The sequence below is a fragment of the Nyctereutes procyonoides genome, unplaced genomic scaffold (assembly GCF_905146905.1).
Source record: "Nyctereutes procyonoides isolate TBG_1078 unplaced genomic scaffold, NYPRO_anot_genome, whole genome shotgun sequence".
Classification (NCBI taxonomy): Eukaryota; Metazoa; Chordata; class Mammalia; order Carnivora; family Canidae; genus Nyctereutes; species Nyctereutes procyonoides.
Window position 1 is genome coordinate 6,854,722 of NW_026575048.1, and position 25,042 is coordinate 6,879,763.

General features: G+C 45.0%; 1 protein-coding gene and 1 long non-coding RNA gene across 6 annotated transcripts in view; both read left to right on the forward strand.

The window, feature by feature from the left end:
* The window catches only part of GRHL1 (grainyhead like transcription factor 1), a 52,899-nt gene extending 37,341 nt beyond the window's left edge, over positions 1-15,558 (forward strand). For 3 of the 5 annotated variants that reach the window (XM_055327247.1, XM_055327249.1, XM_055327251.1), the window contains exons 10-16: positions 3,838-3,925; positions 5,166-5,305; positions 7,008-7,045; positions 9,199-9,290; positions 9,813-9,898; positions 12,661-12,725; positions 13,877-15,558. In XM_055327247.1, coding sequence (XP_055183222.1) covers positions 3,838-3,925; positions 5,166-5,305; positions 7,008-7,045; positions 9,199-9,290; positions 9,813-9,898; positions 12,661-12,725; positions 13,877-13,991 — 624 coding nt within the window. In that variant the 3' untranslated portion in view covers positions 13,992-15,558. The remainder of the gene's footprint in view (positions 1-3,837; positions 3,926-5,165; positions 5,306-7,007; positions 7,046-9,198; positions 9,291-9,812; positions 9,899-12,660; positions 12,726-13,876) is intronic. The other 2 variants (XM_055327248.1, XM_055327250.1) reach the window with 1 other exon arrangement.
* A 1,990-nt stretch (positions 15,559-17,548) lies between these two features.
* Positions 17,549-23,516, forward strand: LOC129510952 (uncharacterized). Its single transcript, XR_008664723.1, has 2 exons — positions 17,549-19,073; positions 19,160-23,516. It is a non-coding gene; the product is annotated as an uncharacterized LOC129510952 (long non-coding RNA).
* The last annotated feature ends 1,526 nt before the right edge of the window (positions 23,517-25,042 follow it).

Below are 25,042 nucleotides of genomic sequence, written 5' to 3' on the forward strand. Positions count from 1 at the left end.
TTTTTTAAGAAGAAGGTTGTACCAGTACTTTATTATGAATCGGTCGACTGGTTTAATAAATGGAACTTGGTCTTAATGCAGAAGCAGCAGCAGTTTAACACTTTTTCAGAGAAAACAGGAACAAGAATTGGATCTCTAACCAATGGAAATTTGGTGACTTTTCTTTCTGTGGGCTTATATATATCTGTATATCTAGGGTTCATTCTTATACAGAAAAAAGTCATTGACCTTTATTTCCTGCAGATAGCTTTCTCCATCTGAGTAATATTCACTGTGGCTATAATCAGGAACGGATGTCATAGATTAACTTTTTAGGTCACTGCCTAAAAAGGTGAGGTGATGGAGCAAGATCAGCCTCTTTTAGTTGTTGAGAGAGAGAGAGAGAGAGAGAGAGCAGAAAAGTGTGAATAAATGGCTCTCTCTAATCTCACAGGACGTCCTTTCACATTTCTTGCAGGGTCTACTGCTGATGAATTCTTTTAGCTTTTGTATGTCTGAGAACTATTTCACCTCTGATTTTGAAAGATCTTTTTGCTGGGTATAAAATTCTGGCTGACTACTTTTTCCTTCAATGTTTGAAAGACATAACTCTGCTGTTGTCAGGCTTACTTTTGGGGGGAGGGTAAGATTTTATTTATGTATTAATTTATTGAAAAAGAGCATGACTAGGGGAGGAGCAGAGACAGTGGGAGAGAGAATCTCAGGCAGACTCCCCACTGAGTGCAAAGCCTGATGTGGGGCTCGATCTCATGACCCTGAGACCATGACCTGAGCCAAAATTGAGAGTCAGATGCTTAACTGACGGAGCCATGCAGGCGCCCCAAGCTTCCATTTCTAGTGATATATCTGCCATCATCATCTTTGTTCTTCTGTATCTCATGTGTCTATTTTTCTATGACTCTTTTTAGATTTTCTCTTTTTGCTGGTTTTCAACAATTTGATGTGTCTCTTTAAGTGTCATGTACTTAGAGTTTATTGAGCTGCATGTTCTGAGTTTAGTATTCATCCTATTTGAACATTTTTCAGGCATTGTTTCCTGAAACATGGCTGTTATCTCATTCTCTTTTGGGAATGCCAGTTATACATGTACTTGTATGGCTGCTTAAAGTCCCCACAAGCTCACTGATGCTCTTTACTTTCTTTTCTTTTTTCTTTTTTTCTTTCTTTTTTTTTTTTTCTCTTCACTTTCTAGGATTACTTTTTCTCTGTGTGTTTCATTTTGGATAGTTCCTGTTGTAATGTCCTAAAGTTCATCAGTGTTTCTGTTCACCCTGTCTAAACTGCCGTTAATCCCATCCAGTGTATTTTTCATCTCAGACATTGTAATTTTTGTCTCTGGAAGATCAATTTGGGTCTATTTTACATCTTTTGTTTCTTAATATGTGTTTTTTTCCACCAACTTTTTGAACATATGGAATACAGTTATAATAACCATGTTAATGTCTTTGCCTGAATTCTGTGTCATTTCTGGGTTGGTTTCAGTGGTTTGGTATCCTCATACATTCATGTTTTCCTGCTTCTTTCTTTACTTGCCCAGTAACCTAATGGGATAGACATTGTGAGTTTTATGTTGTCTAGTTCTAGGTGGTTTTATAATCTTATGAATCTTCTTGAGCTTTGTCCTGAGAGAGCTAGTGAAGTTGTGAAGTTACTTGGAAACATTTTGATCCTTTCAAGTCTTACTTCTACAGTCTGATAGGTGAGTCTGGTATAGTGCTCAGTATCAACTCATTATTCTCCACTACTGAGTTGAGGTTTTCCTGACTGTTCTACCAATTACTCTGGGGATTTGAAGTTTTTCCAGTGGAAGAGGCACTATTTTCCCTGTGTGAGTTTCAGTCACTATCCTCTAGTCTTTTCTGAGGGCTTTCCCTCAACCTCAGGGGGACCAACCTGTTTCTTTCTCAGTACTATACTGACTACTCAAGGGGACCATCCAAAGATTTCTGGGGTTGTGTCTCATGTAACTCTTTCCGCATTGCTACTTCGTCCTGCTTCCATGATCTGTCTGGATTTTCAACTCGTTTCTCTATCCAGGGAACCTGGATGGAGCAGACCTCTGGACGTCCCTCCCTGTGCTACAGCCTGGGAATTGTGAAGGCAGTCAGCCCCTGAAGAGCTCACATCTTGCTTTTTTCCTCTCTCTCAGGGATCCCTGTTCTTTGTTGCCTGGTGGCCTTGACCTTAAAAATCCTCATGCGTCTGTCTGTTTTATATTGAAGTTGTTTCAGGGTGGAGGCTGAGTCTGGTCCTTGACAGTCCAGTCCCATCTTTACAGAAGCACAAGTTCTTTATTCTTTATGGATGTAGCTGATAAATATGGAGGGGAATGTCTTAGTTTTTAAAACTACCTTCCAAATGAAGTTATTGTTAGATTGTTGGAAAGAATTGAGAGAGATACAGACCAACTATATGGTAATGGGTGGGAGATTGGGGATATCAACCTGTTTTTCTGTGTCAAGAATATGATGTTTGCATCAGCATAACAGAGCAATCTGTATAAAAGCAGGTTGTAGGGGATCCCTGGGTGGCTCAGCGATTTGGTGCCTGCCTTTGGCCCAGGGCATGATCCTGGAGTCCCAGGATCGAGTCCCGCATCGGGTTCCCAGCATGGAGCCTGCTTCTCCCTCTGCCTGTGTCTCTGCCTCTCTCTCTCTCTATCATGAATAAAATAAAATTAAAACATCTTAAAAAAAAAAAAGCAGGTTGTATGTTTACCAATATGTTAGTATATTTACACCTTCTAGAAGAGGCAGAAGGTGGTTTGTATTCTGTTTTTCAAAATGTGGTTTTATTATATTTATTATATAATAGTGCTAAGATATGTGGGATGATTTTTATTGCTTCACTTTGATATCAGGGAGTTTATTTGCAGAAAAATAAGTTACTTGTTCATACTTAACTGGGTAACTTTGTGAAGAAACCTGTACTACCCAGAAAAAAAATGCCAACAGGTGAAACAAAATGATTAATAGTTATATTTTTATTATACTTAATTATAGCTCATATAGTATGGTTTTTTATTTTTATGGGTTCAATTGCAAGGCACTGCCATTCTTTATATAGTTGATATATATTGTGTATATATGTTCTCTTAATAGGGTTGGGAGTATACTTTTTTCTCTTTTAAATGATTATTCAGATTTCTGCTTAAATATTAGCTTTTGGGAGTTATAGTTGGTCATTTTTGTCAGTTGATTGATGCCAAGTCCTTGGACAGAATCATAGTTTTCAGCGATAACATTGCCCATATAGGAAAGTACACTCAAAGCAGGTTCAACTTCTCTACTAGACAAAGGGAACAGCCACTCATGGTTTTGAAGGCAGTGTAGTACATTAGCAGATTTTCTCAGCTTTTCATTTAACCTAATCACATCCATTGTTGAGGGGAGTTTTGCTTTCGTTTTTTAAGTAAATGTTATTTCCCTATGATTTCACATAGTTAAGTGTAGTTTTAAGAACGGGCTTTTTAGGGGCACCTGGGTGGCTCAGTTGGTTAAGCATCTGACTCTTGAATTTGGCTCAGGTCATGATCCTCAGGGTTGTGAGATTGATCCCCAAGTTCAGCTCTGCTCTCGGCATAGAGCCTGCTTAAGAATCTCTCTCTCTTCCTCCCTTTGCCCCTTTCCCCTTCCGCTCTTTAAAGAAAGGGGGGGGGGGATGGAAAAAAAAAAACATGGACTTTTAGAGGCAACTACTATGATAAATTCCATAAATATCATAATTAAGGGAATTCATCTCCAAAGGGGAGATCTTTTTCCCCCATTAGATAAGAATGAACTATTTTAAAGAGAATGAGTTAAATAGAGTTGTGCCTTGTCTTCTCTTGACATATAGGGAGCTGAAAGGAAAATCAGGGATGAAGAACGAAAACAAAGCAAAAGAAAAGGCAAGTGTACTGACCCCAGCTCCCAGTTGAATGCCTGTAAGTAGAAATGTTTCCACCAAGTGTTTCAGACCTTTCCATTCAGAATGGTGACTAGAGTTTTCATGTAAAAGATACAGTAGTAGATACTTAATGCTGTGAGGTGCTAGCATTCCTTCCTTTACCAGTGGCAAAATCAGATGAATGGCTGATCTAAGAAATTTTCTTGGGGAACTACAGAAAAGGATTCTTGAGTTTTTCCAGAGTACAGACTATTTTTGGCTCTTAGCTTTAGTTTGGGATACTGATTCCAGTCCTGAAAAATAACATATCCTCTAGTCTGAATAACTGATGATAAAATTGGGACTTGTCTAGATTTTTAAGAATAATAATAATAATGCTCTTGAGACTTCAGGATATCTTACTTCTAAATGAGTGCAGTTTTTTTATGTATAGTATTCTAATGTTTCAGAATCTGTAGGGCTCCTGTTTGGACATTTCATCAGGAAAGCTTTGTTTCTTTATTTTTTATTTTTTTTATGTGACCAGTACTCATATTCACAAAATCCTGTATCTCCCAGCTTTAAGGGGGAAGAATCCCATGCTGTTCAGTGTGGCAGGTAGTATTTCATCTGTGGTATGTGGGCTGCTAGTATCTGGCTCAGCAGATATTTGCTCTGCAGCACAGCACATTAGGTTCTCCAACTAGCATCAAAGTACAGACTCCCAAAATCACTTCAGAGAGAGCTAGCCAGGAGAGTTCATCACTGAGGACTTCAGGGCAAATGACAGGAGAAAGAGGAGTCTATAATTTAATAAAAAGCCTAGACAGTCACGCTTACTATGATCCTCTCTGAGGTTAAGTTGTGAGGTTAAGTTGGAAGTATAAAGGTGTATGTTCTCAAGGTGAAGAGTACATTGCTGTTAGAATATGAATTATTTAATCAGGGGGTAGCTAAGGTGAAATTAGTTCTGAATGAAATTTATACAGTTATAAGTCTTAGCCTTTCAGACAAAAATGAAATATGCTTTGCCTCTGTTCCACATTTTCTGTGTATGTTTAAAAATAGCCTTTTTTCATTTTGCTAAGATGTTTGGTTGATTTTAGTATAAATACAAGCAGCATATTTCTTCACATGAACTGTGATGTTCCTCTTAGTTTAGGCAACATGACCTGTACCTTATATAGTGCTACAATTTAAGTTTCTTAAATTTGAAGAGAATGCTCTATGGCCTGCATCCATTATGTATATGTAAGTGGTTGACTATGGTGTCGTCTTCTTTTTTTTTTTTTTTCCAGTTTCTGATGTTAAAGTGCCACTGCTTCCATCTCACAAACGAATGGATATCACAGTTTTCAAGCCCTTTATTGATCTTGATACTCAGCCTGTCCTCTTCATTCCGGATGTGCACTTTGCCAACCTTCAGCGGGGTACTCACGTAGGTAACCAGGATCCCAGGGTGGCTGCAAGAGAAAGTCTTTGACATTCATGGTAAACAGAAACCAAAATTTAGTGAGGTTTGACCAGTGTTATGGGTCACTTTGGAATACTCAGTTGGGGTGACATGCTGTCCTTGCAGTAAACTAGGTATAAGCATTATTGCTGAAAATGAAGTACCGAACCTTTCAACCTTACTATGTATGTATGTATTTATGTCTTAGTTCATTTTCAAAATGCTAGAATAGTGATATAGTTTAGAGTCTGAATCTGTGATCTTGTGGATTTACCTCACATGGTTCTGAGCAGGAGGGAAAAGCCAGAGGAATACCTAGGGTAGGTCACTTTAATATCAGAAAGAACATCCAAAGGCTCTTTTCATGGTTCTAGTTACTGAATCATAGTTGGCACATAGATGGCCCTATCTTGGCAATTTTTTTTTTAATTTTTTTTTTTTTAATTTATGATAGTCACACACACACAGAGAGAGAGGCAGAGACACAGGCAGAGGGAGAAGCAGGCTCCATGCACCGGGAGCCCGACGTGGGATTTGATCCTGGGTCTCCAGGATCGCGCCCTGGGCCAAAGGCAGGCGCCAAACCGCTGCGCCACCCAGGGATCCCCTATCTTGGCAATTAATGTAAAAGTTCACAACTAGCCATGCCTGCTTTGAGCAGAAGCTTAGTACAGATAGCAGCTTGGATAGAGTGGAGCATATTTATGCAGAGCTTTCTATGCAGAGCTCAAAAATATATGAAGATAGTCTGCCATACACAGATTTATACGGGTTAATGATTTTTTTTTTACAGTTCTTGGGGTTGGGAGGGTATTGCCAATGTATCCAGTTTCTTTTCCTTTTTTTTTTTTTTAAGATTTATTTATTTATTTGAGAGAGACAGCACACATGTGAGTCAGGGGAAGGGCAGAGGGAGAGAGACTCTCAAGCAGACTTGTCACTGAATGCAGAGCCCTACATAGGGCTCTGTCTCACAACCCTGAGATCATGGTCTGAGCTGAAGTCAGGAGTCGTACACTTAATTGACTGAGGCACCCCAACCATGTATCCAGTTTCTAATGAGAAGCTTTGGGGTATGCAGGGATCAGTGAACTTTTCCTGTAAAGGCTCCGATAGTAAATATTTTAGGCTTTTGGAGTTACATAGTATCTGTTGTGACTCTTCACTCTGCCATTGTAGTGCCTAAACACCCATAAACAACCTGCCAGTGAATGAGTGTGTTTATGTTCCAATAAATATTTATATAAACAGGCGTTGGGCCATACTTGGCTCATGGGCCCTAGTTTGCCAACTCCTGCTTTAGAGTTCAAGATACCTATAAGAATCTGGTTACTGAAAAACAAGACTAAGGGATTTTGTAGACAAATTCAAAATTTTTTTTAAGATTTTATTTATTCATGAGAGACAGAAAGAGAGAGAGAGGGAGGGAGGGAGGGAGAGGCAGAGACGCTACACAGGCAGAGGGAGAAGCAGGCTCCATGCAGGGAGCCCGATGTGGGACTTGATCCTGGGACTCCAGGATCACACCTTGAGTTGAAGGCAGGCGCTAAACCACTGAGCCACCCATGGAACCCTAAAATTGTTTTCATTTTAGAAATAAGTTACTTATAGTTTGAAATATTTTGAGCATATGCTAGAAAAGCAATCTGTTCTTGTTTTTTTTTTTTTTCTCTTTTTTTGGTCTTAGGTCCTTCCTATTGCCTCAGAAGAATTGGAGGGTGAAGGGTAAGGTTTATGTTTTATTTTATTTTAATAAATTCTTTTAAACAGTCTCAAACTTACAGAAAAAAATCCAAGTACAATACAAAGTACAATACAAAAGTACAATACATTTTTTTCGAGCCATTTGAAAGTAAGCTGCAGACTCAGTGACCATCATTCCTAAACAGTTTAGTGTGTATTTCCTAAAAAGGATGACAGTCTCCTACATAACAAAGCCAGGATGTTAAAAAGATGTTGGTATCTGTCAGTCCTCACATCCCATTCAAGTTTTGACAGTTGTTCCAATAACGTCCTTTATGGCAGAAACGGATCCAGTTCAGACTCACGCCGTGTAGATAGTTGTCTCTTTAATCTCCTTCAGTCTGGAACAGTCTCAATGTCTCCTTGACTTTCCTGACCTAATACTTTTGAAGATTACAAGTCACTTGCTTTGTGAATGTCCTTCAGTTTGGGTCTATTTGTTGTTTTCTCGTGATTAGATTCAGGTAATTAAGCATCTTGGCAGGAATGTCGTGGACATAATGCTGCATTCTCAGTGTGTCCTGTCAGGTGGCATAATTTTGACTTACCTCCTGCTAATGCTGTTCACTTTGATCACTCGATCAAGGTGGTGTCTCCCAGGCCTCTCCACTGTGAGGGCACTTGTCCTCCTCTTGTAAGAAGTGGTCTGTGGGGAGGTGCTTTGTAAGCTTTGTAAAAATCTCATTCTTCATCAGGCTTTCAAGTTACTCATTTTTTTTCTTTATTATTCGTATGGACTCATAGTGTCCAGCTTTACTCATGTTGCAAATCATTGCTATCATTTACTTTGCTCAAATTGTCCCCGAGGGTCAGCAGAGTCCTTCAAGTTGCTCCTGAGTCCCTTTGGGGTGCTCCCCTCCCCCTTGAGCACTCCATCGCATTCAGGCACAGTGTCTTCCAGGGACTTGTGCTTTCCCTTCCCCAACCTGAGGATCAGCTTCTTCTCCAAGAAATCTTGGTTCCTTTTGGAATAGGAACCCGGCCCTGGGTGTGCTCCTTGCTGTGGAGGTGCTGCTGCCCCTGACATGTGGGTACCCCTCTCCCCGGCCCATGTGGGCCCTGACTGCCCACACTGGCAGCCACCCTTATCAGTGCTCCACCATGTTGAGGGGCCGATCCCATCTTTGGGACTCTCCTTTCAGACCTGTGTTACATAGGGAGCCTTTTCTCTGAAGGCCATGCTCCTCTGTGCGCTCAGACATTGCCTGCAGGTGCTTTCATGGGAGGCCTGGTATGTGCTGGAAACTCAGACAGACAGTATTTTAAGGCCCAGCCTCTATTCTTGAAGTGATTGTTCTGCTCACAACCAAGCACTCACTTTCTTCATTTTCAGTTACTATACTAGTCTCTTGCTCACCCACACTGAACCCCCTCACAACATGGAGCTTGCGCCCCATAACTTCTTTCTTCAGACACACTGGTGTCTGTTTCCTCTTTTTATTTGTACTGACGCTGCTGTGTTCAGATCCTTTTGAGTTTTATGCTGTGATCGTCCCCAGAGTCCCCTCTCAAAGATTCTTCTGCTTGTGGGTCCTGGAGTCTCCTCCAGTCTTTACCGCACACTTTGATTACAGTATTCCCATTTCACAAAACTTTGAAAGATTTCCTAAAGCCTGCAGCACAAGTCTAAAATTCCTTACAGCCGGATGATCAAGATATTAAGATATTCACTCTACTGTCCTGGCTGCCCTTCTGGATTTATCTTCCTATGGGGCATTCTGTTTTATCTAGCCTAGCTCTGCTGGCCACACTTTCCCATGCTGTTGACATGTTCTCTCCTTTGTTACCACCTTTGTTTGTATATCTCTCTCTCAAATCCTACCTCCATAAAATGCTTCCTGAAAAGAAGCCCTCCGTTCCTAAGAAGCCAGTTTGAGCTAGTGTAACAGCAGTTGGGGCAGGGCCTCTGGCAGATGACTTGAGTATAGTCCCAGCTCTGCCATTAAATAGTATGAGCTGGTTAATCTGTATCTTTCCTTTGGCCTCAGATTTTCATCCACAACTAAGGAAGCTGGACCAGATAAAAGAACGGTCATTTTAAATCTAAACTTGAGTGATAGACAGTAAAGTTCTGTTTTGTTTCTGCAAGTGATTTAAGTTGAAGTCACTAATCACATCATTTGGATTGCCTGCAGATCCAACTTAAAAAGGGGTCCATATGGATCGGAGGAAGATTTTGCAATTCCACCTCCTGCTAAGCTGACTCGGATAGAAGAACCAAAGAGAGGTGTGTTGGTTTACATTTCTTGTGGGAGTTGTCAAATAGAGGTGAATTCTGAATCTATCAAAGGCCTGAATCGCTCAAACAAATCTTGTCTAGCTTGATTTTCTTGAATATTCTTCCATTAGACCAGTTCTTGGCTTGAAGCTTGGACTTACAGTAGACTTAAAAGAAGCTGTATTCTTCAAGTTGCATCTGAAACTGGTTCCTGTTTACTGTTCTTTTTTTTTTTTTTAAAGATTTATTTATTTATTCATGATAGACAGAGAGAGGCAGAGACACAGGAGGAGGGAGAAGCAGGCTCCATGCCGGGAGCCCGATGTGGGACTCGATCCCGGGACCCAGGATCGCGCCCTGGGCCAAAGGCAGGCGCCAAACCGCTGTGCCACCCAGGGATCCCCTGTTTACTGTTCTTGATGCGGATGTCTCTCTTTATTTTAACCAGTATCCAGATTTTTCTCTCATTTTGCCTATATGAATAACTCTGTCCTTTTTCTTCCCCCCTCCTTACTCCTGCCTGGGAATTAGTGCTGCTCTACGTGCGAAAGGAGTCAGAGGAAGTCTTTGATGCCCTGATGCTCAAGACTCCATCTTTGAAAGGCTTGATGGAGGCTGTAAGTAGTATAAACTTGGAAACCCTTTTTAGAAAGTTAAACTTAAGTAGAATTCCATTGAAACAAATTTTATCAGAAGACCCAGATTCCTAGTTATACTGAAATCTCTGAGGCCTGTGCCTGTGATACAGCCCGTGTTTCATCCAGTCTTGTGTAGACCTCAGTCATCTGCAAGGCCATCACCGCAGGGCCTCACACCACCGCACCCAGCACGCTAGCTGGCATATAGTGACTTCTGAGTAATGTCTTATCAACTGAATTGAGTGCTTTTGTGATGATCTTTGAAATAAGGTTTTTTGTTAATTTGGTTCTTGGTGTTTTTTGTTTTTTGTTTTTAAGATTTTATTTATTTTAGAGAGAGGCAGCACAAGCAGGAGGGATAGAGGGAGGGGGAGAGAGAATCTCAGGCAGACTCCCTGCTGAGCACAGGGTGTGACTCAGGGCTTGATTCCAGGACCCTGAGATCATGACCTGAGCCAAAATCAAGAGTCGGATGCTTAACCGACTGTGCCACCCAGGCACCCTTGAAATAGCTTTAATATACTTGGTTAAAGGGAAATTGCACTTTAACAAATCATTAGAAGCTAACAAAACTTATTATTAATCAAATAGAAATCTTTAAAAACTTCCTGCATAAAAACAGTGGTTCCTTGGTCTGCTTTTGAAACTCCTGATCCTGGGGAGTGACCAGTCCTTACCCAAAGCCTATTTGAGAAAGTGTAGATGTATAGCCAGTGATAACCATAATCCTTCCCACTAAGACCTCAGCATTGAGCTGTCCCCAGCCTGCCCTTCTGGAATTTCAGCAAGAGATATCATGAGAAGAAGGCCATTTTGGCTTTGCTCTGGGATACAGGGCAAGCAATCAGCACTGTATCCTAGGAATAACCCCCTAAATCATAGGCATCTTTGAGCTCAAAGCATGTACATTGCTGGGCTAGAAATGTGTTTCCCTTGGTTTCCTGGACAACTGTAGCATGCTGAACTCAGTTAGCAAATGTTTGTTAAGCACCTGCTTTGTATCAGGTTCTGTTCTAGCTACTAGAGTTACAGGAGTAAGTGACACGTTGCCCAATAGAGTTTAGGGTCCAGTTAGAAACATAGGGACAATAAAATAGGCAAAGAAGCTAGGAAGTAATTTTCCAGGCACTGATAAATGCAATGAAGAAAAAGCAGGGTGAGGGGACAGTAGACTGGGGGAGCCATGGTCTCTCGGGGTCCCTGAGCTCCCAGGCATCTCTGAACACATTCCCTTCCCCGCCAAAGCCAATACCACTATTAGCCTCTGCTTTTCTGTTGTTTCTCAGCATTGTGCAGTTTCTCCTAGATTACTCTGTCTACCCTGTCTTCTGATAACCTTGCCTCATGTTTTCAGAAGTGCGCAAATTCTTAATTATGGAGAGAAAAGAAATGAAAAACATTGAGACTTACTGTGCAAATAAAATGTGCTCACAACCCATAAAAAATTTGTCAGTGTCGTGTCTCTCAGGACTGGGGTTTCCTAATCGGTGCTTCACAGATCCACAAGGAATTATTTTCAGTGATAGAAAAGAAATGGATTTGTTTGGATATTGGGAGCTTAGATTTGGTTTGAAATGGGTGTTTTTGTTAGCTGGAAGGCAGTCTGCAGGCTGGGCTTCCGAAGACCCCTTTCTCAGTGCTATTCTGATTTTGGTCTTGTAAGATGGAGGCTTGGCAGTAACCCCTGTTTGGGGGTAGTTTGCACAACTCCAGATAAAGCATTTGGTGTAGACTGAATTAGCTTATTCTTGGATTAATTCCTTCTGTCTCCTTAACGATAGCCTCTGTCTTCTAAAAGGAAACCTAAACACTTGATACCGCACTAATTTCACTGCTGTGTGGATCCTCACAGATCATAAAAAGGAGGGTGGGAGAGTTGAGGCTCAGGAGGGCCTGAGGGCCATACCCCAGCAACCGCAGCCACGTCAGCCAGGCCTTTGGGGTTTTGCAAAGTCTTCACTGCTCTCAGAGAAGCTCTAGTTAGAACTGACAGTAGCACAGGTCTTGGTTTGTGATCAGGGACTTTGATGTTTCTTCTGTGCTGTGGGACATTAAAATGTTTTCCTTCTCGTAATTCTGTATCTGAAGTTAACTCCTGCTTTGTGCTGAACTCGCATTAATCCTTGCAGCAGTCCTGTGGCACACAGAGAGTCTCACTTTCCTGATGATGGGAGGCTGAGGGTCCCAACAGTTATTCGTGTTGAAAGTCACGATTCAAGCTAGATGTGTCTGACCCTAAAGCAGGGTCTTTATGCACTTAATCAAAGTACTTGTGATGGTTGTGGGTACATGTCATTATTCATTTCTCACAGCCCGTAAGGTATGAGCCTGACTGTAAACTATGGGTGTTCCTAATATTGTAGTGATGTGGGCTTGTCATGATCACAAAAGCACCACCCTGATACGAGGTGTTAGTACTGGGGGGGCTGTGGGGCAGTGAGTAGCTGTGTACCTTCTACACAATCTTCCTGTAAGCCTAAAACTGCTTATAAAGTAGTCATTTTTTAAAAAGATGACCATACAATACACTGAGAGACATCAGTAAGCTAGGGAAAGATGTCAAGCACCTGACCGCAGCTCCCTCCAGAGGCAGGTGACACTCCCTCCCTGGGATATGCATGTTTTTGCACATGCATTCTTGAAAGAAATCTAAGTGATAGTACCGCAGTATTTATAGTTACAGTTTGTGTTTTAAAGCCTTGAGATCAGCATTTTGTAATTATTTTTCTTTGTTCTTTTAGATCTCAGACAAATATGATGTGCCCCATGATAAGATTGGGAAAATATTCAAGAAATGTAAAAAAGGGTAAGTGTTAATTGGCATTCCTAGTAACCCTGAATAATGTTAATATTATGTGACATTAATGCGATTCACATGCATTTATGCTCAGTCTAGAAAAAGTTATAGAAACATGAATGCAAGGATGTATTTTTTTCTTAAATTATCCACACAACATTGATCTACCTTTCTAAGACATCTTTGTGGACTTTGTTTTTCAAATACAAATTTTATTTGCTCTTCTTTTGCTTAGCAGCAGTGAGTGGCTCCAAATTCCAGAGCACATTATGAAATTTAGTAAGGATAACAACAAGCACTACCCCATTTGTTGAGCCCCTGTCATGTGTCAGGCACTGGATCAGATACTTCACATATTATTTAATTTTCACATTATCCTCTGAGCTGGGTGTGATATTCATTAGTTTATAGACAAGGCAGCTGAGGAACATCTGAGGTATGTCCCGGATCAAGTAGCAGGTTAGTGCCAAGGCTATAGTTCAGGTTCAACTTATGTTCCTTCTACTGTATTCTCCTGCCCTTGTTCTCATTTTTAATCGTAGAACATTGCTTCTTTGTCCAGAAATTAATATTTTAGTTCCTGTTTCATTTAAGTGACTATGCTGTTTGATATGGATAAGCAGAGTATGACTTAAGAATCATTTGACTTCATTCTAAAGCAAATCCTAATTGGTGAACCCAATGGGAAGGGTTGGACTTAGTAGTAGTTCAGTTAAACTTTGAGGATAACTTACCAGGGAAGATCATTGGTCAGGGAGCTGTGGCTTCAGATCCCATCGGTTAATTTTACTGATATACTTTCTAAAGCTGGATCAATGAAGTGCTTCTGTAGACTTATTTTGTGCATCGTAATAGCTCCTGTTTATGAGTGATTCCTACATGCTGCAGTAATAACAGTAAAGAAGCTAGTGTGCTTTGTTTTATCGCTGGCCCGACACTCTTATAAGAACTCTACTTGAGTCCCTCACGTAGTCCTCAGTCTCACAGGACAGGCCCCGAGACTACCTCTATTTCATAGACAAGGGAATCGGGGCTACAGGAGGCTGTATGAAGAAGGCACCTCTCATGTTGCAGCTGGTTAGCAGCCGCGCTGCCTTGGGGTCTGCCTGACTTCCAAGCTGGCAGGAGTGAGTAGACCTGTCTTGCTTCTCCTCTTCCAGTATTCTGGTGAACATGGACGACAACATCGTGAAGCATTACTCCAATGAAGACACCTTCCAGCTGCAGATTGAAGAAGCGGGGGGGTCTTACAGACTCACTCTCACTGAGATCTAAGGACACACTGGCCTGCCACTCCCAGCGAGCTTAGGGAAGGTGTGACGTAGCTCCTACTGTTTGGCAAGCTGCAGGTACATCGCAGGTATGGGTGGATGTCAACGGAAGGGACTCCTCTCGAGTTGGAGACGGTGCTGCATGTGGCTTATAGATAGCGTTCCACATACTACATTGGCGTTTTCAGATGACAGAAATCCATACACTATTATGTTTGAATTTTCTGATATAAATACTTAGGATTAAAAGTGAAAACTTTGTTCTAAGATTTAATAGACTCTCTGGGAACCTTTGGAAGATCTGCTACATTATTTATAAAAATATTGGGATATGTACCTTGCCTCTTCAGTGTCGGTGGGCCTGCTCACTAGCGCAAGTCAGAAAAGGCAGTGGGCTTGGGTTTAAGGATTTCGTGCCCTTGCCTGAACTCAGTGTAACTCTGCCTGCCTCAGGTTAGCGGGAGTAGCGTCCAAAGAGGAGAGGATGCGCCCTTTCTCCCTCAGCCTCTCATCCTCCAGAAAATGTTTACTCAAATAGGGCATGTTACTGAATCTTCCTTTGCAACTTTCTTGAACATATCAACCACCTTTCTTATGAAGAACTGAAAAATGGGTTACAGTATGAATCAGTTAAGCTAACGCTGCATTGTATATAAGTGCAATACATTTTTGAAGGCCTGTGTCTGTAAATGTGTATATACATGTCTAATACAAATAGATAATATATAAAGGTGGTGTCTGTACATATAGTGAAGAGATGCAATAAGGTCTACCTTGAAGACTTCCCCTAAAAGAAAGGTTAAGTTATTTTTGATAATGTATACCAAGCAGATTGAGTACTGTGCCTAGTGGAATTCACTAAGATGTGTTTTCCTAAACAGCAGTCATCCCAGAGCATAGCAAAACCTTCTCAAATGGCATAGATTGTTTGCTCTTGAGAGTGTTACTCGGATTTCTGCACTGTTTAACAAATGAAGTATAGGAAAAAACACTACTGCGACTACTAGCTGTTATGTAGGCGAATGTCAATCCTACGTACCTAAGAGAGTGAACACACAGTCCTTATGACAACACACACGCGATTGTTGTGTACTAGGTGATACGACCCAAAGTGGAGTCCTTTCTCATCTTCCTCTTCTAGGAAATGATTTCTATTTTATCATGTTTCAGAGCCTTCATGCTTTGATTGACTTGTATGCTAACAATTCTAGAAAGCATTCATGAGTTTATGATACTGTATTACTATGGCAGGGGAACATTTTGTACACATTTTTAAATATATGAAAGTACTAAAGTGTAATTTTATAACATAAAATCACGGGTATCTAGGTTCAGGGAGCTAGAATAGGTCATTTGTATAAGTAGGATTGATGGTGACATTTTTACATTAAAATATTCTAATGAAGTATGTGAACTAAATTGCTGGTTTTCTAAGATAAGATATGGGACACGGGTCATAACTATTTTATATTTTGTTTATGAAATAAGTTTTTGTCTTTATTGTTTTTAATTGTATCATTGAAGATGTATTTTAAACCAAAGGGATTAAATTTTATATGTTTATTTCATAACATGTCATTTCTTCTTGCTCCGTTTGACGTTATCCTTTCATTAGTAATACAGAATGTGAGATCTTAAACTAATAGAGCTGAAAGGAATCTCCTTAGCATTTTCTTCTCATTTCTCAAATGGATACTCCTGTGTTTTCCTTCATCTTGATTTTTCCTTATGGATGTCTGAAATGACCCAAGCTCTTAAATAAGGGAGCCCTGAATAATTTTTCAACTTGTAATGAAAATTTAGCCACTAAAGCTAAAGGTATATGCTTTCAGACCTAAGATCCTCAGTGTTCTTAGTTTTTAAAAGCTTTACAAAAAATGTTTGATTTAAAATCAACCAATAATGTTTCAGTTCACCAGACTTTCTAAATCAAACAGCAGTTGTGAGCTTATTCAGGTAACCCAAGGCCTAAATATGACAAATGCTAATAGAAACTTCTAATGAATACATGATCAAATTAATGAAGTGAACCCCCTGAAAGATTTCCTGTGACATCTCTTCATTTTCCACTCTAATCCTCGGGCCACAGGTCAAGAATCTCGGGGCAGATTCCACTCCTCGTCACTCGGTGGTGCCAGAGCCCAGCTCGGAGCCTTTGCTGGACTCCACGTTCACCGAAGCTCCGAGGAGCTCCACAGGTTCCCTTCTGCTCCCCTGAGCTTCCCATATTCAGCTGTGTTTCTTTCTCCCTTGACAGCAGAGAGACTGTTTACAAGTCAGAAGCTCATGAAACAGTCTGGCCTCGACCTGGACCAGCAGGCCCCAGGGTAGACATTGCCTACATCAAGTCAACAGAGCAGAAGTCCCTAAGAGAGTGTGCTCAAGAAGAGGTGCTTTCCTGAGGCCCACGAGACAGGGTAGGGAAGGAACCCCAGGAGAAGGCAGACGCAGGACTGTGCCTTGGTGGGACGGTGCAGAGTGCACTCCTGGGCATGGTTTCTAGCCCCCTGCTCATAAGGAAGCAGTACAGCAGTGTCCTCCAGTGTTAGCACTGTGTGCATCTCCCCTGCAAATCTCAGTCCCCAGTATGTAGCAGGTGGAGGCCCCCTGGTCAGTGCGGGGTGTCGTCAGAACTTGGACCCATGCCTCCTGCCTCCCCGGGCACAGAAGGCACACAGATGGTTTCTCTCCCTTCTTGTCTCTCCTGCCTCCCACGCATTTGGCCTTCAACTTCTTCAGCCATCACCCCCTTCAACTCTCGTAGCCAAATTTTGTCTTAATCGTCATATTATAAATGTAACTAACACATGCTAAGGAAGAAGAAAAACCAAGCCATTAGAATGAATATTGAGCTCCATGGGAAGATTTCTCGGGGAAATTTCCTACCTCCCTAATCCCACTCCCCATAGATAACCAGCAATTATTTCTCCATGGCCGTTCAGGAGTCCTTGCTGCAAACTCATGTGCTATTCATGCTGTTTCACAAATAGTGTACTATTTTTTTTTTTGCAAGGGTTCCCATTCACCACTATCTTTCAGATATGTTTTTAATGATCGCACTGTACTCACCTCAGTGTTCTTCCCTAATCCGAGCCCACTGACGGACGTCCGGGCCAGGTTTTGCCATCACAAGCATCGCTGCAGGAAACAGGCTGACGTGTCTGTCCTTACACACTTGTAAAGGGAAACTATAGGATGAGTTCTTGGCGGAAGAATGCCAAGTCAGAATATGTTCAGTAAACGTTCTCTAGACACTGCCAGGTCGCCCTCAGCGAAACCAATTTACACGCCTTCCCACTGAACACGAGCGTTTGATTCCCGACATCTTCCTGCTTTGATTTGTGCTTTTCTGTGTGAGCGAAGTTGAGCCTAACTGCACGTTCGGGGGCTTTTTGCTAACTTCATTTTCTGCCAACTGTGTACCTCTGCCCTTGAAGGAGATAATCCCTTCTCATTTCTTTTCTTTTTTTTTTTTTTTTTTAGTTTTTATTTATTTATGATAGTCACAGAGAGAGAGAGAGAGAGAGAGAGAGAGAGAGAGAGGCAGAGACATAGGTAGAGGGAGAAGCAGGCTCCATGCACCGGGAGCCCGACGTGGGATTTGATCCTGGGTCTCCAGGATCACGCCCTAGGCCAAAGGCAGGTGCCAAACCGCTGCGCCACCCAGGGATCCCTCCGTTCTCATTTCTTGTGCACTTCGGTTCACTGCAACCCGACATTGCCCTGCCACTTATCTCTGTACCAGCTCCTTGACGACACCCCTTAATCCTCACAGGATCTAATGAAAGGGGGACATAGTCCTACCCTGCAGACGACACTCAGGTTCAGGAGATGACACCACTAGGAAGAGACAGACATGCCCATCTGACTCTAAACCATTTCTTTCCACTGTCCTGTGCTGTTTCCCTGGAATCTCTTTCCCTGCTTACCAGGTACCTGATTGCTGGTTTTATCTCTGTGGGGCACTGGCCATTGAAGAACCTTTCCGATTACTGTGGCTTTCATGACAGACATGTCCTCTGGAAGGTTTGGGTTGCTGCAGGTGTTGGAAATACTCTAAGCCGGTTAAACAATGAGGGAAGTACTACTTCCATAACACAGAAGTCAACAAAAAGTGGCAAAGCTCGATCTTGGAGCTCGATGTCACCAGCAACCTAATTGCTTTCCTCCTTTGGGGTCCTCATCCTAAGTTTGGCTCTCTGTGGTCTCCAGGTGGTTGCCAGCAATTCCTTAAACTACGTGTCTCCTGCTTCAAGTCCGGAAGTGGAAGAAATCCTAGATGCAGGATTCCCAGCAAAAATCCTGGGTTTCTCTCCAATTGGATCATCCCCACTTAATGTCCATTGGTGAATCATCATGGCCCCGGGATGGGAGCCCTCTCTCATCCTCACAAAGAGACACAGCCTCACAAAGAGAAATTAGGCCTTTGGGGAAACTGAAAGGGGGGAGTGAGGCAGAGAAGGGAGGGAAGAATGTTTACCTGGCAGCACACTCCCTGGTTTTTCCACTTCCGGCCACCCCTTTGCTGACCCCACTCCTGCTCCGAAGTGTCCCTGTCCCCAGGGGCCAGTCTGTGGTCTCCTCGGTCCTCTGATCTTGGGCACTTGAACAGCCACAACTCCCAGATTCCTTTCTCCAATCTAGAGCCCTCCCTTCAGCTCTGGATTTAACCACCTCCTGGACATTCACCACTAGACACTTGAGCTTCCAGGAACCTCGCCCTTCTCGATCATGTGCCTCCTCCCGGGGCTCCCACCGTGATGACCGCCAAGCCGGAAACCGTGGTCCCTGCTGACTGCCTTCTCTGTCATCCCCCACCTCCAGCTGGACCTTTGGGGCTGGCGTATCTTCCTCCGTTCCTCTCATTCTCTTCGTCTCCATGTTGCAATAGCTTCCGTTGTAGCCTGTAGCTCACCCACCTCCAGGCCCTCTGGGCTATCAGGCTCCCTCAGCTGTGGGTCAGACGCTGTCAGGATAAACCACAAATGGCTCATCCTGCCTGCCTGCTGTGTCCTCAAGCCCCCAGCCCCAGAGCCCGTCCCCGAGCTTAGAAGTCCTGCCCTTCGTTCACGACTCCTCTTGACTGGTGCGCATGTCTTTTCTGCTTCCTCAGGGTCTCCTCCCTGTCTTGGCTGGAGAATTTACCTCCATTCTTTTTTTTCTTTTGTAAAGATTTTATTTATTTGAGAGAGAATCTGAAGCAGACTTCACACTGAGCATGGAGCCTGACACGGGGCTTGATCCCATGACCGCAGAATCATGACCTGAGTGGAAGTCAAGAGTCAGACGCTCAGCAGACTGAGCCACCCAGGCGCTCCTGTCTCCATCCTTTGTGACCCTGCTCACCCATCACCAGCTTGAGAGCTTTGCTGGGCACTTTCCTTTCCGCACCCACGAGCACAGTCTCGACATCCCCCTTGGCGCCTCCATAGTGTCATGTGGTAATTACCTCCTGAGCCGTCCGGCCTCACTCCTCTCCACCCCTGCCCCAGACTGCTAGGGCCTGGAACGCATGCCCGGGCCTTTCTGACTGAGCCTGTGCCCAGCAGGGTCTCAGCAGAGAGAAGGTCACCAGCAAATGGTGATAGTCATTCTGTGCTTCCAGTTGCCCAGAACAGAAACTGGAGCCATCACCAACCTCCCTTTCTCTACATCCTGCCCCCAATCTCTAAGAAAGTCTTGCTGCTACTCCCTTGAAAACATACCCAGAACATAGCCATTGCTCACCGCCATCTCTTGCCTGGACTTGAGCAATCACCCAGCCGGACTCAGTATTTCCACCCAGGGGCCCCTTCATTTTATTCCCAATCTAGCAGTCACAAAGATCTTTCTGAAATGTAAATCAGATTAAACCACTCCAGCTCACAACCCTACAGTGGCTCCCTGTTTCCCTCAGAGGAAAAGCCAAAGCCCTTCTAACATAGGCAGGCTCGGTGCCACTCACCCTTCTGACCTCACCCCGGACCACCCTCCGCCCTCTCTTCTTCTTTAGCCATTCCAGCCTTCTCACTGTTTGGAACTTCTCCCTTCGTCGTGGCTTCATCTCCTGAGGTTACATGATGTCGACAGCAGGTGTCAGCCTAATAAAACCACCACGACTGAGACATCTGCCCAATCTGGGTCATGTTACTGAGGAGAAAGATTCACGTTTTCTGGGCCTGATGGGATGTTAGTGACATTAAGAAGGTGAGTGAAAGGCTGAGTCTGAGGCTTGCCCTTGTGGGCGAGTTCGTTTCTCCACATCCCTGTGTGGAAAGTTCATCTGAGGCCGTTTGCTTCCAGCTGTCAGGGCCAACGTGACACTCCCTGGCGACCTCAGGACTGTCCTGACTTTCCAGCCCTGATCAGGCCCGTCTGTAGGGCCTCCTGTATGTCACGAGCCTCCCTTATATCCACAGGACGTGGACTCAGCCCACCCTTGATGAGGCTGTGATCAGCTGAGCAGGAAATAGCAACTGCCCTAGACACTTAGGAAGTACCTGTGTGCAGAGGGGAGAAAAGCCACAGAAACAGGGGCCGGGTGATCCACCCCCAGCCTCCCACCCCTGTCTCCCTCCCTACCTCTCCCCCGCCCCAGACTCTGCTTTTTCCATAGCATGCCACTTGCTAACCTGCCATATATTATACTTGATTATTACACTCATTGGTTACCATGTGCCATCCTTGCTAGAATGTTCCCTCTAGCAGAACAAGGGCTTTAGTCTGACTTGTTCACTGACGAGTCCCAAATGCCTACAGAAATGCCTGGCACCTTGTGGATACTTGTGTGGATCCGTGGTGTCGGCCTCCCTCCATCTTGGCAAATAGTCCCTTTGTAAATAGTCCCTCCTTGAGTTACGATGTCTTGAGCGTGCCATCTGATTCCTGCCGAAGCACCGGTTGATAGGATGATCAATACACGTTCATGGACTGGGGTGCCAGGTGGGCTCAGGCGGACGAGCATGGGGCTCTTGATCTCCAGGTCATGAGTTTGAGCCCCACTTGAATAAAAAAAATTTTAAAACTTAGAAAAAACTGGGGGGCACCTTGGTGCTTCAATTGGTTAAACATTGACTCTTCATTTCACCTCAGGTCATGGTCTCAGGGTTCTGGGGTCGAGCCCCAGGTGAGCATGGAGCCCACTTCAGGATTCTGTCTCCCTCTGCCCCTCCCCCTACCCTTTCGCTCTCTCTTTCTCTCTCTCTCTAAAGTAAAAAATAATAAATTTTTCAAGGAACCAATCAGTCCAGTGTTTGTGAGATGAATGAATGGTTGGCAACCCGTGGAAGATCGCCCACTTTCCTGAACATTCTCTTGTATGTTGCTACTACAGAGACACTCTACTGCTCTCTTTTCCAACTTCTAGAATGCTGAGGAAGGGGAGTGAATCTGGTGGTTGGGTTTTCTTTTGCTGATTGGGAGAGAGGATGTGACTTCTTTCCCTGAAGCAGCCCCAGCAGGTGCACACCTGTGATCAGGCTTAAGTGCTGTATGCGTCCTCGAAGGAGGGTCAGTTCAGTGGTCAGAGCGACCTCTGACCTCTCCTCCTCTCAGCGCATGATTTTCCCGTTACTCATTATAGGAAATTAAGCCCAGAGCCCAGGGAAACTGCCTCACACATGAGCGCACGCCAGCCCGAGTGCAGGGTCCTCCCGAAGTCACACGGCAGGTCAGAGTCACATTGTGGTTATCTCTCAATTTCTCACATGACCTGGTTTCTTGGCTCTACTGGGGGGTAAAAACATAATCTGCTTAATTTTCAGGAAAATCTAAGTGATAAAAAGTAAAACAGTGCAAGATAATTGCTTTTTACTTCCTATCTCCTTCCAGGATCTCCCCCTTTTCCTGCTTCTGTTTCCTTCTTCCCTCTCTCCCTTCCTTCTTTCTCTTTTCTCCCACCCTCCCTTTCTGTCTCAGTGTATGTCAGGACCTAAACCACTGACCAGGGAAGTTATCGGATGCAAAAATGCTTTAAGAACTCCAGCTGGCCTGTTCTCTAGGCTGGGAGAGGCCTCTCCCTGTAAACAACCATCTGCAGGAGTGAGCCACGATTTCCTTCTGGTCTCAGAGGTTTTAAAACTCACCAGGGAGTTTATCACACACACGGCTCTGCCGGGAGGGCCCGAGTGCACTTCCCGTGGTACCTGTTGGAATGGAGACAGAGCTCTCCCCTCAAATGATTCTAGACCCAGACCTTAAAGCCAGCACAGTGGATCACAGGCCTAGATGTAAAGTGCAAAACCATAAAACTCCTAGAAGCTAAGAGAGGAGAAAACCCAGATGCCCTTGGGTGTGCCAAGGACTTTTTAGATTCGACACCAAAGGCACATCCATGAGAGAAATCACAGATAAGCTGGACTTGACTGAGATTTAAGACATCTGCTCTGTGAAAGACGATGTCAAGAGAACGGAGAAGACAAGCCACAGACTGGGAGCAACTATTTGCAAAAAACATCAAATAAAGGACTGTTACTCAAAATATACAAAGAACTCTTGAAACTCAACCATAAGAAAACAAACTACCCTATTAAAAAATAGGTCAAAGACCGTAACAGACGCCCCCACCAAAGAAGATACACGGATGGCAAGTAAGGATGTGGGAGGATGCTCCGTGTCATATGTCATTAGTGAATCACAAACGGAAACAACAGAGGTGCCCCTGCACACCTCCTAGGATGAGCCAAGTCCAGAGCACGGACACCGCCGCCTGCTGGCGAGGACGGGGAGCCGCAGAGACGCTCGCTCACCGCTGGTGGGAATGCAGACCCGTGGGACCACTTTGGAAGTGACCGTGGGCTGGTTTCTTACCAAACTAAACATTCTATTACCATAGGATCCAGCAGTCATGCTCCTTGGTATTTACCCAAAGGAGCTGGAAACCTATATCCACGCAAAACCCTGCACGCAGATGTTTATAATAGCTTTAGTCATAATTGCCAAAACTTGGGAGCAACCCAGGTGTCCTTTAGTAGGTAAGTGGATAAATAAACCATGGCCCATCCAGACAATGGGATATTTTCAGTGCTACAAAGAATTGTGCTTCTCCAAGCCAGGAGAAGACACGGAGGAACCTTCAATGCATATCTCTAGGTGAAAGGAGCCGACCTGCAAAGGCCGCATGCTGCAGGATCCCAACTCGGTGGCATTCTGATAAAGTGAAGCAACGTACACAGTAAGAAAGATTAGAGTTTCCAGGGTTTATGGGGAACCGATGAAGAGGTGAACACAAGACTTTCAGAGCACCGAGAGTGTTCTAGGCTGTTACAGTGATGGATCCATGTCCACACATCGTCATCCGACTGTCCAAACCCGTAGAAGGTGCAGCACCGAGAATGAGCTCTAATGTCAGCTGTGGGCTTTGGGTGACGATGGTGTGTCATGTAGGTTCAGCACTTGGGGCAAATACACCCTCTGGTGGGGATGTGATAATGGGGAGGCGTGCGTGTGTTGGGGAAAAGTATACGGGAAATCTCTGTGCTTTCCCAATCTTGCTATGAACTTAACACTGCTGTCAAAAAGTAAAGTCTTAATAAAACAATTTTCCCCTTCAGGCTTGCTCCCCTTCAGGCCTGAGGTGCCCGGGAATAAGCCAAGGGCCCCTGAAGACCCGGCCGGCCCTCCGTTTCTGACTTGTGGTCAAATGCAAGGTCAAAGAGCGCCCCTTTGGGAGGCGTGCAGGCCACCTCCCCAGCTCCCCATCCCTAGGTGGTGTCTCGGGGTGACCCTGTTCCCCACGTGGGCACTGTGGGTGGCCCGTGTGACCAGACCTGAGGCTCAGCCATGCAGGGAGGGTGTTGCACATGGACACAGCCCTCCTTGGCCTCCTGGGACCTGAGGCCAGCCAGCTCTCCTGGCTACAGTTCCTCAACTCCCAACAAGTTGGGTGCTCCTATGTCCACGTCTTGCTGGGCCAGACCGGGGAGTGGACATCTTGTCCCCTGGCTGCAGAGGGAGCCCGTGGTGAGTCTGGCGGCCCACACCGGTGGCCCAGTTACCAGGTGCCAACACGGAGCACTTCATCTCTGTTTGCATGCTGGCGGTGATAAGAATAAGCAAACATCCTGCAGACCACGCGGGCTGGAGGGCTGTGGCTCCAGAGGGCAAAGGTGCCCCAGCGACCCCTCCTGTTAGGAAGCCAGGGGAGAAGTGTGGGTCGGAGGCAGGAGGGGATGCACGGCTGCCGCGAGGCCTCCCTCCACGGTCTCTCACACTGTGCCTGCCGGCCTGGGAGGCCAGACGCTGGCCGGGCCTGTGTGAGGCTTGTGCAGCCTTCCCAGGTGGCTGGCAGCCAGGGGCTGGCCTGTGGGCGTCTGGCCCAGCTGGACGGCGGCTGCCTTTCTCCTGCTGCCCCTGGCGCATAGCCCACGCCTGGCGCGACGCTGAGACCTTTCCCCCACTTCCAACTAGGGCCTCCAGATGATTCCAGGCCCCTAAAGTTTGCAGGAGTCACATGTCGCTGGCACAGGGCCTCCCAGGCCATTCCCTGCCTCCCCTCTACTTGCTTGGGCCGGAGGATCACGAGCAAGGAGGGGAGAGAACTCTGGCCCCCGAGGAGGCCCATCGCAGGCCTGTGAGGCTGGGGCCCGGGCGGGGGCAGGATGACGGGCCACCCTCTGTGCGCCAGGACCCCTAGCACCGGCTCCAGATCAGCACGGTGCCTGCCCTGTCCATCATCAGGCACCTGTCCAAGCCCCGAATGTCGCTGGTGGGCACTGGTCCTGACCCGCTGTCTCAGCTGCCAACAGCACGGGCCAGTCATCGTGGGACCCTCCCTGTGTCCCCAGCCTCTGTTGGCTGCTTCTAATTCCCCTGGCCTTGGGCACCACAGACCCAGCTGCTGGTGCTCCTGGCCGTGTCACTGCCCCACGAGGCTCCCGATCCCTCACTCCCCAGACACCATCCTCAAGACAGACAGTGACAACACAGGCTGGGGTGGGGGCTTTCCCAAAGAGCCACGGTGGGGGCAGCAGGGCCCAGGTAGGACTGCGGGTCTTCCCACTCCAGGGCCCAAGGCTCAGATGGAGAAACTAAGGCGCAGAGGTAAACGGGGGCCAAACTGAGCCCTGGAGACCCCCA